The 14,195-nt window shown below is 47.7% G+C and overlaps 1 protein-coding gene and 1 non-coding gene across 28 annotated transcripts in view; one reads left to right on the forward strand and one right to left on the reverse strand.

Annotated features, from left to right (window-relative positions):
* The window catches only part of LOC144093980 (uncharacterized), a 97,709-nt gene extending 86,651 nt beyond the window's left edge, over window positions 1–11,058 (forward strand). For 10 of the 27 annotated variants that reach the window (XM_077627782.1, XM_077627778.1, XM_077627786.1 and 7 more), the window contains 3 exons: window positions 4,815–5,054; window positions 6,131–6,187; window positions 6,800–11,058. In XM_077627782.1, coding sequence (XP_077483908.1) covers window positions 4,815–5,054; window positions 6,131–6,162 — 272 coding nt within the window. In that variant the 3' untranslated portion in view covers window positions 6,163–6,187; window positions 6,800–11,058. The remainder of the gene's footprint in view (window positions 1–4,814; window positions 5,055–6,130; window positions 6,188–6,799) is intronic. The other 17 variants (XM_077627777.1, XM_077627769.1, XM_077627771.1 and 14 more) reach the window with 3 other exon arrangements.
* Window positions 11,059–14,063: 3,005 nt separating this feature from the next.
* TRNAT-AGU (transfer RNA threonine (anticodon AGU)) lies at window positions 14,064–14,137 on the reverse strand. Its single transcript has one exon. It is a non-coding gene; the product is annotated as a tRNA-Thr (tRNA).
* Window positions 14,138–14,195: the final 58 nt, after the last annotated feature.

Here is a 14,195-nt window from a genome sequence, read left to right on the forward strand (position 1 = left end):
GTTGCATATAATTCAAAACCACACCTAGTTCGAATATTTTACATGATCCGACAGGCTTCGAATCAACAAGGTTGTACTGCATTTGAGGTTTGGGCATTTTCGTTGTTAGGCAAGATGTCATGCAGTGGTGATTTCGGGTTTTTTTGCAGATAATCAAGAGTGCGGAAAGTGTGAGAACATATTGCTTCAATGCTATGAACCCATGATAATGAAACAATAAAACATGCTGTTGCGCTAGTTGTCTCGTGTACCTAAAATAATATCAAACCATGCCTGTCATGTCTACTTTGTGCTATGTGGTCTGTTTGGTTCACGCTGTTTGATTTTATTCTTTTTATTTTAGCCATGAAAGTCACAATGTAAGGCAAACATCAAGATATTTGTAAGGTGAGGTGTAGGCAACTTGAATTACATTTTTAGGATATGTGCAGTCAACAGAAGTGTGTTCGTGGGAGAATAAGATAACCTGGAATTCCCTGAAATTAAGCGGCATGTGCCGTTACATTAGGCTGCAATAGTGTCTTATCATTTTATACCTTAGTGCTGTCCTCAGAACAGCAGGTGATGTTGTCAACCATACGGCTGTCTGCCAAAAGACGAATTTTGTTTTTGTGTTAGTTGGTAGGTAATTGGCATAGGGCAGTAAATAACAGTGCTGATAAGCTTGCGCATGTTAGACGAGTTAGCGGCAAGTGGCGGTTGTTAGTAGATGTGAACTGCACACATCCATTGAGAGAATATTAAAGCAAGTGATTACTGATTCAGCCCGAAAATTGAGCACAAATCTATTGAGAGAGTATTTGAGCAAGTGATTACTGATTCAGCTAAAAAATTAAGGACAGCACAAAATTCTACCTTTTCTTGTATGCCACAAAATGCCCGAGTTTGCGGAACCTATGTGTGAATACATTGTTGCGACAATTTCACAGTTATGAAGAAAGGCTAGTGTGCAACAAGTGTGAAATAGTGTATATTTTGTTTTTTCAACTCTTAGCCGGTGTGCAAGAATAATTGTCATGTGGCAGTTGTGTCTTTCATTATGGGGATCTGAGTGCACATTCTGGGTTCACTGCCATATGTTAGGTTATGTGCCACTTGAATTCAGTGAACTAAATTGCTTGCTGTGACAGTGTGTCTTTTATGCCAGATAATGCCAAAAGAGTCTTTGTATGGTGGCTTGCATGAATGTAACTTCTTGTGGATGACAAATTAACAGAAGTTAAGTAATGGAAGTTAAGTTGCATGTACAGGGAAACTGGGAGCGCATGGCCACTGCGCTTCGCGAAGCGCTGCTGCCGACAGCGGGGGAGAATCGGCTGCAAAGGCGCATGCGCAAAACAAGCACGGCCAGTTGCTCTTTCTGCGCATGCGCATAGAGGCACCAATTCTCGCTGCATCTCGCCCGCAGCGTTACTCGATGCGCGGCGGCCACGCACTCCCAGTTTCCCTCTAAGTGGGAAAGAGCCTGTACACAGTACAGGCTAGGATGACACTGATCACAAGGTCTGGTAAATCATCAATGCTCAAATTGAAAATGTATCAAAGGCAAGTATTGTAACTGCTTCATTGCACTGGGTAACAAAACAACAACAAAAAAAACTTAATTCACAAATTTGCTAGCACCATTCTAGTTTATGAATCTGTAAGTCTTGAATTCAGGACCCTGAACGCACTGTTTATTTTATGGCACTAACTTGAATTCTCAAGTACAGCTAGGAAGGATGGCCTTGTTCCTCATAAAAACCGTAATGTATAGTAGTTTTCACTTGGGCAGAGGTGCACAATGAATGTTTCACAACAGAAAACGTGCTTGGCCGTTGTGGCTGTCTCTTGCAGTATGCTGCCATGGCAGTGCGATGCTTTTCATAGCATCTTCCGTGACCCTCTTTATTTGTTACTTTTTTGTTATTCTGACCTAGCTTCTGTCTTTGCCTATTGTCACTGGTGTTGCTACTGCATGTATACAACCATTAAGCTCTTTGAAAAGTGTATGTGCGGTCTAGATAATCACCATTTTTATGCACCATTTGCTCACCATTTTTCTCACCAAATGGTGACCATTTTGCTCAGGCAGCTATTGTCACCCCTTCAGGAGAAGCGCTTAGCTTCAGCCAGCTTGACCCATAGCAGCTTGTTAGTATTCAGTATCTGTCGGAAGAAAAGCTTTCCGCGCAAGTTTTTTCCGTGCAATTTTTTTTTTTTTCAGTGAAAACTAATGACATGACTGTAAGCTCTTTCAAACTCGTGAGAAACCAGGGATCAGCTAGGTTTTTGCCAAATAACATGCATTTTGTGCGACTGGTAAAAAATAGGCAGTCTTCAAGGACATGCGGTGTGCAAGCAGCTTTCTATAATAGAAATTTCACATAATTTTTTTTGGCAGCAACTTCCCATCATGCTCGGTAACCATCAAAACCATATCCTCTGAAACTGCAGAAGAGGCAGCTATAATCCTCACCCTAGCGCATAACCAAGAGAGCGCCATTCTTAGCGACTCCAAAATGGCTATCAACAATTTTGCAAATGGGCGAATTACAAGCATCTCTCTTAAAATCCTGAATGCCACCAAACTCTCATCAAATTACTTGAAGTGATATGGGTCCCAGCCCATTCGGGGAATCCGGGGAACGCCGCAGCCTGCAATAAAGCCCGAGGTTTCGTCGACCGGGCAGTGGAGTCTGGCTCCCTGAATTTTACGAAGGACTCCATGATCACATATCACGATCGCACCAATCATTTCAAACTATAGAGTAGAACTGGAGAACTTCCCCCTTCCGGACAAAAGCCTGACTAAAGAACAAGAGGTTACGTGGCGTCGTCTACAGACTAGATTGATAAGCACCCCATCACTCCTCGCGCACATTTATCCAGATATATATACAACCCAAACTGTAAACACTGTGGCCAGTGAGCTAACTATGATCACATCCTATAGGATTGCAAAATAGACCCACCTTCAGGTGACTTAGTTACTGAACCTTCTCTCGAGCGATGGGAGACTGTGCTGGCTAGCTCTGACCCCAGAACCCAAGTTGTGGCAGTGCGGTGGGCTGACAAAGTCATCGAGGTCTATCTACTCTCGACCACTTAACGCTATCTCTTAGCACCAAACTCTTTCCGATGAATAAAATGTTTTACAATCAATCCCCAAAATGAGAAAGTACACGGTGTTGAGCATGCACTAGCCGTTCCATATGCACACCCTCTTCTTGTTTTTTACAGCTGCTCACAGTGGCCCAGGCATTTGTATTCGAAAGTGTAACCTGCAGGGAATACGTTGGCATCAAAATTGCACCATGGCTCCGCATGTCAGTAGGAACACATCACATGTTGGGTCTGTCACGAATTCATGACATCAGTGGCATAGGAACTATTTTTTCTCGGGGAGCGAAAAAAATGCTGTTATAAACACCATCATTGTCATCATTTATTTTCCTTGAAGGCTCATGCAGGGGTTATACAGTGGTGTTACAAAAAAATCGCTATCTTTCCAGGGTCGTGGGCATCTGAAAAGGCAGTGAATGTCAGGTCTAGAAGTGAATATCGTGTGATCTTCAAGCCTTTTGCCTTCTGCAAATAAACCCGACTTTCCTGGTGCTGTCTGGGGCTGAGCAGGTACCCTTTGACTGGGGGGAGCCATGCTACCTTATCGTTAACAGAAGGAGAGGCGTTGCTCTCTCTGTGCCCCCTGTACCTGCACCCCTGCATGACATAGTGTGGCGAAGTATTAGGATAGTGTGGAAAATAGTTGCTTTTTTCTAGTGAAAGCAGGCAATTTTGTTGCACTCATTTGTAGTCATAGCTGCCTTGTAGCCATAATGGCTTTACGGGTCATCATTCCGCCACTGCAACAAGGAGTCCTCTGATGTATCCATGTAGTCAGGTAACATGTTTTGTTGAGCATGTCTAAGCATTGGCTTAAACACTGTACTTGTTCAGATAGCTGTCTCGTCTTGTTGTAATGGAACCACGAATAACAGTGCTTTTGACTATTACGTCGGGCCGCCGTGGTGGCCCATTGGTTATGGCGCTCGGCTGCTGACTCGAAAGATGCAGGTTCGATCTTGACCGCTGTGGTCGCATTTTGATGGAGGCGAAATTCTAGAGGCCCGTGTACTGTGCAGTGTCAGTGCATGTTAAAGAACCCCGGGTGGTCGAAATTTCCAGAACCCTTTACTACGGTGTCTCTTATAGCCTGAGTCGCTTTGGGACGTTAAACCCCCATAAACAAAACCAAAAACCAGACTATTACGTTGATGTTGCGGGGATTGAATCCAAGCGATGGTGAGAGCCAGCGTACACGGCCTGCTTACCCCCTGCACACTAAATCATCAAGCCGTCATGTCAGTTTCAATACGAGTTCACCATGGATGGCAAGGAACAACAAACTCTCTACGACTTTCTACCCTCCATAAGGATGAAGTGATGTTGGCAGCTTTTTGGCATGTTGCACCCGCACCAGTGTCAGTCAGACTGCCTTGGGCCATGCCTACTGGATCACATTCTCATTGGCTAGCTAGCCCATAAATGTGGGTGTTGTCGGTTGCAGTAGAGATGATGGGTGTTGTGGGCTGTGGAGAATGTCTTTAATGCAGTTCTGCTGATTAGGAGCCACAGTTCTAGTTGGACCTCTCTTGTTAGCTGACATCTTTGCGTGGCTTAATTTGGCACAGTTGCATAGAGGCATCATGCATTCAACCAGTGCATAGCGAACGAGACTAGCTTTGTTATGAAACCAACAGTGTGAACAAGGGCTGGCCAAAGCAGGTCTGGTCATGACTTGTGCCATTTTGGATTTTGCCACCCTGGCGCAGACGTGCGTCTACTTGGCCACCCGCTGCAGCAGCACCACGAGGGTCCCCCACCGGCCATGCTGAGGGGGGCGCTGCGGCTCGTGTCACAGCCCCCACCTGCCCCAGCCACCCTGGGAGCTCGTCCACCACGTAGTGCCCGCAGGCAGCCGCGAGCAACACCCCGCGCGCCTTCCAACCCACCCAGCACGGCTGCTGCTGCTGCTACCCCACCACTGTCCACGGCACCTAGCACAACGCCCGGTATGATGCCTTCTCCTCCCTTCTGCACTAGCTGAGAAAAGTGGCCCTTGTTGCCACATTTGCGAAACTCTTCCTAGGCAGGGCAGCTTCCTTCAGCTGCCCGGACCTGCAGATTGGAAGTATGCGTAGCTGTATGTGTATGCCACATGCTGTTTGGCTGGTGATGAAACTTAACTGAAATGGTTAGGCTATTCAGCTTGCAGTACGAGCTTGACAGGTCCTTTCTCTTTATGATTTAAGGTTCGTTTTCTTAGGCGCAGTGCATTTGCTATTTCTTATTGCTCAGCAAAAAACTCTGCTGTGATGCAAACATGTACTAGACTCCCAGAGGATTGAGTTCTAAAGTTCTGCAATTATATTCCGGCACATCCAAATCAGGTATGCTGTACAAATGTAAGGGCTCGTTAAAGGCTCCAGCCATTCCCGCGGTCGGTGGTCGAATTTCGATGGAAGCGAAATTCTAGAGGCTCGTGTATTGTGCGATGTCATTGCATGTTAAAGAACCCCAGGTGGTCAAAATTTCCGGAGCCCTTCGCTACAGCATCCCTCAGCCTGAGTCGCCTCGGGACGTTAAACTCCATAAAATTGATCTGCCACCATTTGTTTTTGGGGGTGCAAATTGTATTGAGCATGGGTGCTTGTGGTTGTACCTTGAAACTACCATGCAGTAGGTGGGAAAAAAAGGTGTTGAAAGGTAAGCTGTGCTAACCACCATGATCAAGAATGAATTATTGAGGTTTCCCTCCTCTGCCTCCAGAGTTCAGAGTAATGAAATTTCACTGTTAACTGTAAGAGATGTACCTTGATTGGCTGTGGAGATGTAGTGTAGTCGTAAAAAACTGTATACTGTCGTGAATACCGCAATGTGGCAGGTGAACTTACACTGCACACATTGTGGTTTGAAAGGAAGGTGATAAAGCCCCTGTCACAGCCCCTTATCAACTGTGCACAGTGATGTGATATCAGCAGTGTGGCGAAGGTGTGAAAAGCCGCTCGCAGTTGTCTTTCTGGAAAGCTCTTGTCTTCAGCTTTTGTCCAAGCAGCTGCTCGCTAAGCGGGCACTGTTTACATTGCAGTCTATGGCAGCCAGACCAGGAAAACAGAATAGGTGCGCCTAGAGTGGAACAATGCAGGTATGTGCTACCAGGATTTTACTGTACATTGTGACGTGGGCTAAAAAGTTGCACAGCCACTTTGCAGGATTGATGGAGTCACATTGTAGCAGGGCTGCAGGCTATCTGTACTGCTATGGCAGTGAGTTGCAGGCTGTAGCCTGCTAGAACTGTGCCAGCTTGTGGCTGTCAACTATTTTATGCACCCAGCATCAAGAGTTCACGCACCATGCTGGCCATGAAGCAGTAGACTTCTCACGTGCCACAGTACACAGCACTAAACTGACTCATTTGAAGGTGCCCATGGCCCCTGTCATTTTCAGTTTTGTGCACCTGGGCCTTCAAAACAATTGTAGTTTTTTTTTTGTGTGCGGTTTTAGAGGCTTGTAGACTTCTGATGCTGTGTGTATACATTCAGTTGTTAAATATGTTGAATGGGGACTCATGGGCAAAGGCATTGTTTGGATCACTGCCACACATTTCTGTACAAATATTTCTTGAGCACAGGGAAAGTAGCAAGCAAAGGCGATATTTGCATAAGGTGCTCAAGTCATTCGTTTAGTGGAAACATCACAGTTCAGAGGAATTGTAGAGGTCTCGGAACCATGGTGCACTTGTGTGCTTGTGTTCCAGCAGTGGTGGCGGCACCAGCAGCAGCAGCAGGGGCTGGCCAGGTTTTAGAGGTGCTGGGCCTGGCGGAGGGCCTGGCGCTTGGCGAAATGGAGCAGCAGCTGGAGCCCCTGCTGCGGCTGGGGGCACAGCTCAGGCGGGCCGGCCCACAGCTGCTGGCCTGCTTTAACTCCCCAGCTGCTGCCCAGGGGGCGCTCCTCACGGCGGGCCTGCCTTTCCAGCTGCGTCCCCTTCCCCCGACCACCATCGCCACCTCCTCAGAGCTGCTACTACCACCACCGCCGCCGCCCTCGTCATCCAGCTAGTGCCTCTTCGTGGCGGGAGACACGCCATAGAGAAGAAGTGCAGGGCACATGCGCAGAGAGCTTGAGCCTGTCTGGTCACCGTCAGCTTCCCAGCAGGAAACCTCGCCAGTGGATCTTTTTGGACTTTAATTTCTGGGAGGGTGGGCAGTTTTGCAGGATCGGCCTCTGGAGGCAAGCCGCTTGGTTGTTTGGCACGTGAGGTTAAAATTCCATGCTTTTTTGTCCCTTATCATTGGCAGGTCTCGCAATTTGTTGCATGCAACTCCTGTGTCCTATTGTTTTTGCAAAAGCACATGCATGTTGCAAGATATCTTGTGGTGGAGAACTGAATGAAGCAAAACTGTTGCAAAATCAGGTTGGATGCCAAGTAACCCTGTGCTCGCCAAAGGAGACCATTGCTGTGCGATGCCCGTTAGGATATTGAATACTCTTAAGAGCCGAAAGAAAAGGGAGCTGGAAAATACCACTTCTTTTGATACACTACCAGAGCTCCTTCAAAATGCAGAGTTGCTGGTAAAGACTCTTAGGCCACTGTGATGGTCTGAGCACAGCATAGGACACCTGTGGGCCCCAGAGCAAGGTTGAAGACAACGTGCACGTGTAGACTGTGAGCCATTGCTTTATTTGTGCTAGATTTCGCTTAAAGTATGGCACTGCAGTTGTTCCCCATGTTTCTGCAACCACCTATGGCACTAATGTACAGACCTTCTGTTTTGCCACAGTGCACTCAATGTGTGATAAATGCTCCCATTGGCACCCCTGAAGCAGCCGCAATGTGGCCCTGACAATTGCCTCCCAATGTGACAAGTCCATTCTGTTGTGGAATGGATGCAGCATTGCGTGCCTCCACGCAAAAGTAGTATTACACTTGCTGCAACTCATATCACTGTAGTTCAACACATTCAAAACATGGTCTTTGCTGTTGATACTAGTTTATAATGCAGCAGCGAACAGAAGCTTGGTATCCTTTCCAAATGTTGAGATAAGACAGCTGCCGAGGTTTCCTGTCGGGTAAAGCACCAGAACAGACTGGGCTGTGAATTAATGGGACAGCAAAGACCAGGGTAGCACACCTGGGTCGTACTGTAAGTTGTGCCCTTGTGCCCATTCCATAGGCTCACTGTGAGCGTCCTCCACTTGGTAAGGCCTCTGCAGCCAGCCAGTTCGCATGTGTGCCCAGAAGTTGTGCAGATAATGCGCAAATATTACATCGACTTCTGCCTGTGTGTCTTGTCAGATGCCTCTGTGAGGTGAAGCCGCTTGGCTGCAAAGGGATGTTCCCTGTAAGCTGTGCATTGGACGTCGAAGGAGTGCCCACAACTGGCGCCCCCTGGTAGCCCAAGCTGGCAGCAGTGGCGATGTCACCTGCCTGTTAAACTGTTGCTAGGTTCACAGCTTCACAGTGGTTCCAGTGGACATGGACTTGTTTCTATGGCAGCATATGAGCCGGCCATGTACGTTAGAAGCATGGGGATGGGAGGGGAAAAGTGGGGCTGTCTTTTATGTTCGTTTTGGAGTGTTATGCTGTCCATGTTATGTTGCTGCCATAAAATGTGCAGAGCTGTTTGTGCAGTTACCACTCCGAGTGCCCTTCATGACAAGGAAGTTGCTGCTGCAGCAGTGCTCACGGGTTGTTTTCATCATGCTAGCATTGCGAGCAGCTCTGATGACCTGCTCAAACTTGCATGCCAGTGGCTTCAGAAAGCCAGAAGGCTGTGTCTAGATGCTTCGCAAAGGCCAGTTGGGGTCCTGTGGTCGGCAGCGTGCCGCGGCAGCTGCGGACTTGGGTGGCGATGGCTTAGCAGCAGCATTACCTGGCAACGTAGCTGTCTGTCGTGGCATTGTCTGGCATTCAGAGCTGGTTGCAGTGTCCTCTGATAGAGCTGTGACTGTGAACCCCCCCGGAGACTGTGCCCGAGTTTAGAGTCGTTAACTTGTAGGCGGAGCCTGTGTTGAGTCCACCTGGCACATGTCGAGATTTGCCTAGTTTGAGCCATTGCATTGCATTGCTAGTCATTGTGTAGTACTTTCTTCATATCTGCCAGTTCTTTGCACTCCAGGCAATTTAGGGCAGAGCCAGCTGGTGGCATGTTATATCATGGATCTCGGCTAGAGAAACAAAAGGCATTGTCCGTGTTGACGAGCTGGTGGCCGTAGCCATACGTCAGCCATGTTCTTTTACGCTAGTCTGTGTGCGACACCACCATGTGTGACAAGTTCGCACGCATGCTGTGACAACCTTTTAGAACTTCGTTGCCTTTTTTTCTTCTTTTTTTGGGGGGGTAGAGATCGTCAAGGACAGGCAGCCATTTGGGGGCATAATTATGACAGGCAGAATGACCAGCTCCCTGTTGTTGTTAATCGGATAGCTGTGGTTTTTATCTTAGCTCTCTTGTGCTGGAAGAGGTGTGGGCCCTTCTGCAAGCCATGTGCGTGTTGCCAGGTTTAGTTACAATGACTTCCGTGATTTGGGTTATCTGCCTTGGCGCATTGGTGTCCTTAACAGGTGCAGAAGCCGAGCGAGGTGTTGCAGACATTGCAAGCACCTGGCTGTGGGAACTCCCGTCTTGTTTTTTGGCCAGTGCTGCCAAGTCTACAAGTCCGCTCTGCCGTGATGATGTGCTGTGCGTTATGATGCAGTGTGTGCCAATGGAGCTGCACCACGTTCTCGAGTGGCAGTGTCCCACTCTCTTGCGGAAGGCCTTGGAAGAATTCGGCCGCATTTCAGTTTCCTGTGTGAAACTCTTCCCGGGAATGCGGACAGCATCATCAGTTGCCAGCTTCTCTGCAAGTCATCCTGTTTTATGCCCTTTCACTTCTCGCTCGTGACGGAGGTGCTCGGGGGTTAGGTGTTCAAAAGAAATTGCGTCAGGAGTATTTATTTATTAAAAGTTGAACTTTTGCTTTATTACCTGGGGCATTGAATGTTGACCCAAGGATTGTGAGAGTTGGATATACACGAAGAGCAGAGTACAGTGGTTGTTGCACTGAGGAGAAGCATATTTATAGAGCCACTGCAGTTGTCCTATGCGTTGGCATTCATTGTGGCACTGACGTTGCCACTGCGGGTCATGGAAAGAGCTGTGGCCAGTACTTTGTGCCAATTGTTAAGAAAGAACAGCGGAGAGCACACGACAGTGGCCGGTTGCATTCCGGGTTGTCTTGGCACCCGTTACATGGGCAGGGAACCATTGCAGCAGGCTCCCTGCATCGACGGCCAACCCGTTTTGTTTGCGTCAAGAACGAAAGAATGTTGCAGTGACTGTTGCCACGCACTTCCTTTCCATTTTTTTTTAACATTCCGTGAAGAAAAGCAACACCGTGAGGGACGTGGCGCACTAAGGTGAGTGCAGTTGCTGCGGCAGCAGCAGCTTCTGGCAAATAAGCAGTCATGATCAGGGAGAGCAACAGAAACCACCACCGGGCAGGAAGGAGAAGAAGCAGCAGCGAGGAGGGAAGAAACTATCACCCGCATCTCATATGCAAAGCAAAACCACACAGTTATAGGCCTTGTTTTTCCCACCGACCCCTCCTCTATCCCCTTGGCGTGCGAGCCAGTGCTGTTCTTCCGGCCTCTTGTGTACAAAGACCCGCGCGCGGGCGGCCCAGCTCAACCACGGCCCCGTCGGCAGAGGCCGCCGTGCACCGCCGCGCTGCTGATCGCCCTCCTCCTCCGGTCCCGCTCAGAAGACAAGAGAGGCATCCTCGGAACTGTGTCCCCTTCCTCGTGACGCCCCCGTCTTGGATGGCCGAGGGAAGGGGGTGGGGCGACGACGAAGGACTCGCGAAAAATTGCAACAAGGAATCTGGACACGCGGAAGAAGACAACAGGCCGTAGAGTTTTTCTAGGTGTTTTTTTACATTTTTTTACATTGCCAGAATTTTTTCTCGTGGTGTCACGTCCCATGCGCTGCAATCACTCATGTTAGGAGAAATAAAAACCTGTTGGAATTTGTGCCTCGTGTTGCATGTCTTATTTCCTTCTTGCTGTGGTGGCTGAAAGTGCGGTGATTATGAGCAAAAAAAAATTAAATTAAAAATCAGACAAATTTGACAGCCAGCGTGATCCAAATGGATTCAGTATGACATGGATATATCCAATTGGTTGATCAAATTGTATTTCCAACTGGTTTTGCAGATTCTCAATGGCTATTCCAATTGGTTTCTGAGATTCAAATTGGTATGAGGCCTCCTATAATCGGGAGATATGGCCAACTAAAATCTTAAAAAGAGCCAATTAAAAGCAAATTCAGTTGAATAAATGATTCCAATGGGACATTCCATTTCCTTCTATCCATGTGGTGTCCTCCAGCTAGTAAAAAAAATGGGTGCCAATTAGGCTTTCCAATAGACAATTCACGGTTGTGTATTTGCAAGCAATTGGAACGGAATACCTTGAGCCTGGCAAGTGGTGCCAAATGGAAGGTCCAATTGGGTGTTCCAGTTTGTTTCCTAGCGAAACTTTTTCGATCCGGCTCGGATCTGCATATTGCTCTGTTAGCACAACGGGTTTTTGTAAAGAAGATATATTGGCAGCTTCTACTGCTGAATTTGGTTTTATTTCCACCATCACTGTGGGCGTGATTAAAGTTACCGCACCAAACTGGTAATTAAGCGCCGCTGACCGCAGGTAGAACAACAGGTACCTCGAGTGGAACGTATTGGAGCAAAAGTATGTTCTGTGGATACATAAATCCAGGCTTGTTTGGTCCCACCTCCATGAAAGTGTGCAATTCTCAGAATTTCAATATGTTGGCAAAGGCAAGAGTCCCCGTGTAGTCCTGAGTGAAAATCCAGATGGTTTTTAGACATCACTGAAACCAGCAGGAACACGTATACAAATAAACCTGTCCCAACTTGGGTCCTCCACGCACATGCTTCTGGTCTGGTAGGTAAAACATTCGACTGAGTGGTGCAGTAGCTGTGATGCGTACCGAGGTAGCTCTGATGAGTGGGGGAACGCTCGACACATGCAAAACGGTTCTGGAGCGAAAGTGGATTTTGCCCCTCGGGTCACGCCCCTTTCGTGTTACATTGTTTACACTGGAGAGAGGTCTTAGTTTTAATAAAAGCCCAAATGGTTTAAATTCCGATTTTTTTTTTTTTTGACTAGTGCAGGTGGGTTGAACTGATCACAAGTCCCGTTTTCATTGATGACAGTCCTATGCATTCTAACTGAAGCCCATGCTACGACAAAATGACTGTGGGGGTTGAGCGTAGAGGAGCGTCATCCTCAACTCCTAATAACCTGTTCTATAAGCAGTCCAGTGTAATATATGGCAGCACCAATTAGACCTATTTTTGAGACTCCTAATCCAGTATGGATAGCTTTTCAGATTGAGTGTAATGCAAAAGGCAGCAAGTATGGTATAGGAATCAAGTATAGGGCATACATCTGCATTCAGCGAGGATTACCGATTGAATACGTACGAGCCTGTATGAGCAAGAAAGCACACTTCGATCATTTTGATAGTTATGCTCTAGGCAGCTAATGCCATATTGCAGAAGTATAACGATCGACTGACAAATGTATGCAAAAAATGGTTGCTTTCATATTGGAGCTGCCTGTATGCCTCAATTAAGGCCACATTCTATCGAAGATATGTAGGTAGCAACGACGACGCCCCCATGAACTGCGCATGCACTGCAGGAGCTCCTGGCTGGCGGTTTCCTTTTCAACCAGTAGAGCTGGAGAAGAGCCTGAAGAGGCGCGCATGCGCAGAGCGGTGGTGGTCGTCGTGCCAAAATGACCGTGCATAAAGACGCGATCGGGGCTGATACGCTTGGTGTCGCGGCTAGGCGTGACAAAAATCGACATCCTCGATGCATGTAATCTGCATCGCGGCAGCCCCAAGTTACATATGTGTGCTGCACCAAACAATTCGCGGCGGTCAGCAGTCTCCGAGCGTGTTTTACACACAGAGTTAACTGCAAACACATTTTCTTCCCTGTCCGTTGCCATTACGCGGTCTTGCTCGGTCGTACAGCAGCGCCACCGCAAGAAATTTTGTGCGGTTAGCAAGAGGGAGGCGGTTGTTGACCCGGTCGCCTCAAGAGCGAACCTAGGGAACGTTGTAAAGATAACATTTCAAGAATCGGGAAAGGACCTCGCTTGGCGCGGTGTCACGCCAGTTCGTCTGCGGACGGCTGCGATAAGATACGTGCGCAGACTTACACAGACTGCGCGCACGGCGCGCGACCTTGTGACGCTTACGTTTTACTGCCGGCGAGGCGGTCCTTTTGGTTTCTTCGTGTTTCCATGCGTTAATATTTATGATGCAGGCTACGAGATATATGCTCTGGTCCCTCCGCCGTCTCACGAGAAAAACCGGACGGAACATATGTGCCCCTCGAAGGCGTCGTTCCTCGGAAGCAACCTAAGAGCTCATAAAAATTAAAAATAAAAGAAACAAACAATTGTCGACTACTGTTCGTTAGCTGCGCGACTTTGTTTACTATCGGGCCGCGCTTTTTCGTGCATACTGACATTACCATTAATAACCTTCCATCATTTCCCAATTAGCAACGCAGCTCTAACAACTCAATAAATAGTGGAAAGCGCTAAGCGCAGGCCACGTACGCTTCACCGGCACACCCGTCGAAAGCGCCCAAACGGCGCGCTTGGCTGTGAGATGAGCACTTGTGACGCCATTGCCTGGCGGACTCAACCTTAGGCGGTACGCCACCCGTAAAAGAAACCATGGAGTGTACTCTCCTCCCCTGGCAAGTGTGTGAATATCTTTACATTAATTATTTCACTTTCTCTGCTTAATTAAAACTTCTTTGTGCGAGTTGGTGCATATCAATCCTGTAAAAGGTTTTAAGCGCAGTGAGACAACGAAAAAGACGAAATACATGTTTGTGTCTTGTCTGCGCTAAAACTTGTAATATGAGCTTTAATTATGTACTGTTATATCGAACCAACCTAACATTCACAGATCATGAAAAAAAAACTGCCTAGCAGGCACCGGTGGGATTCGAACCCACGATCTCCTGTTTACTAGACAGGCGCTTTAACCAACTAAGCCACGGCGCCGCGATGCCTGGAGTGAAATTTTGGTCTATATAATGTAAAGATGTGCCATTTGTTTATT

The sequence above is a fragment of the Amblyomma americanum genome, chromosome 6, assembly GCF_052857255.1.
Source record: "Amblyomma americanum isolate KBUSLIRL-KWMA chromosome 6, ASM5285725v1, whole genome shotgun sequence".
Lineage (NCBI taxonomy): Eukaryota > Metazoa > Arthropoda > Arachnida > Ixodida > Ixodidae > Amblyomma > Amblyomma americanum.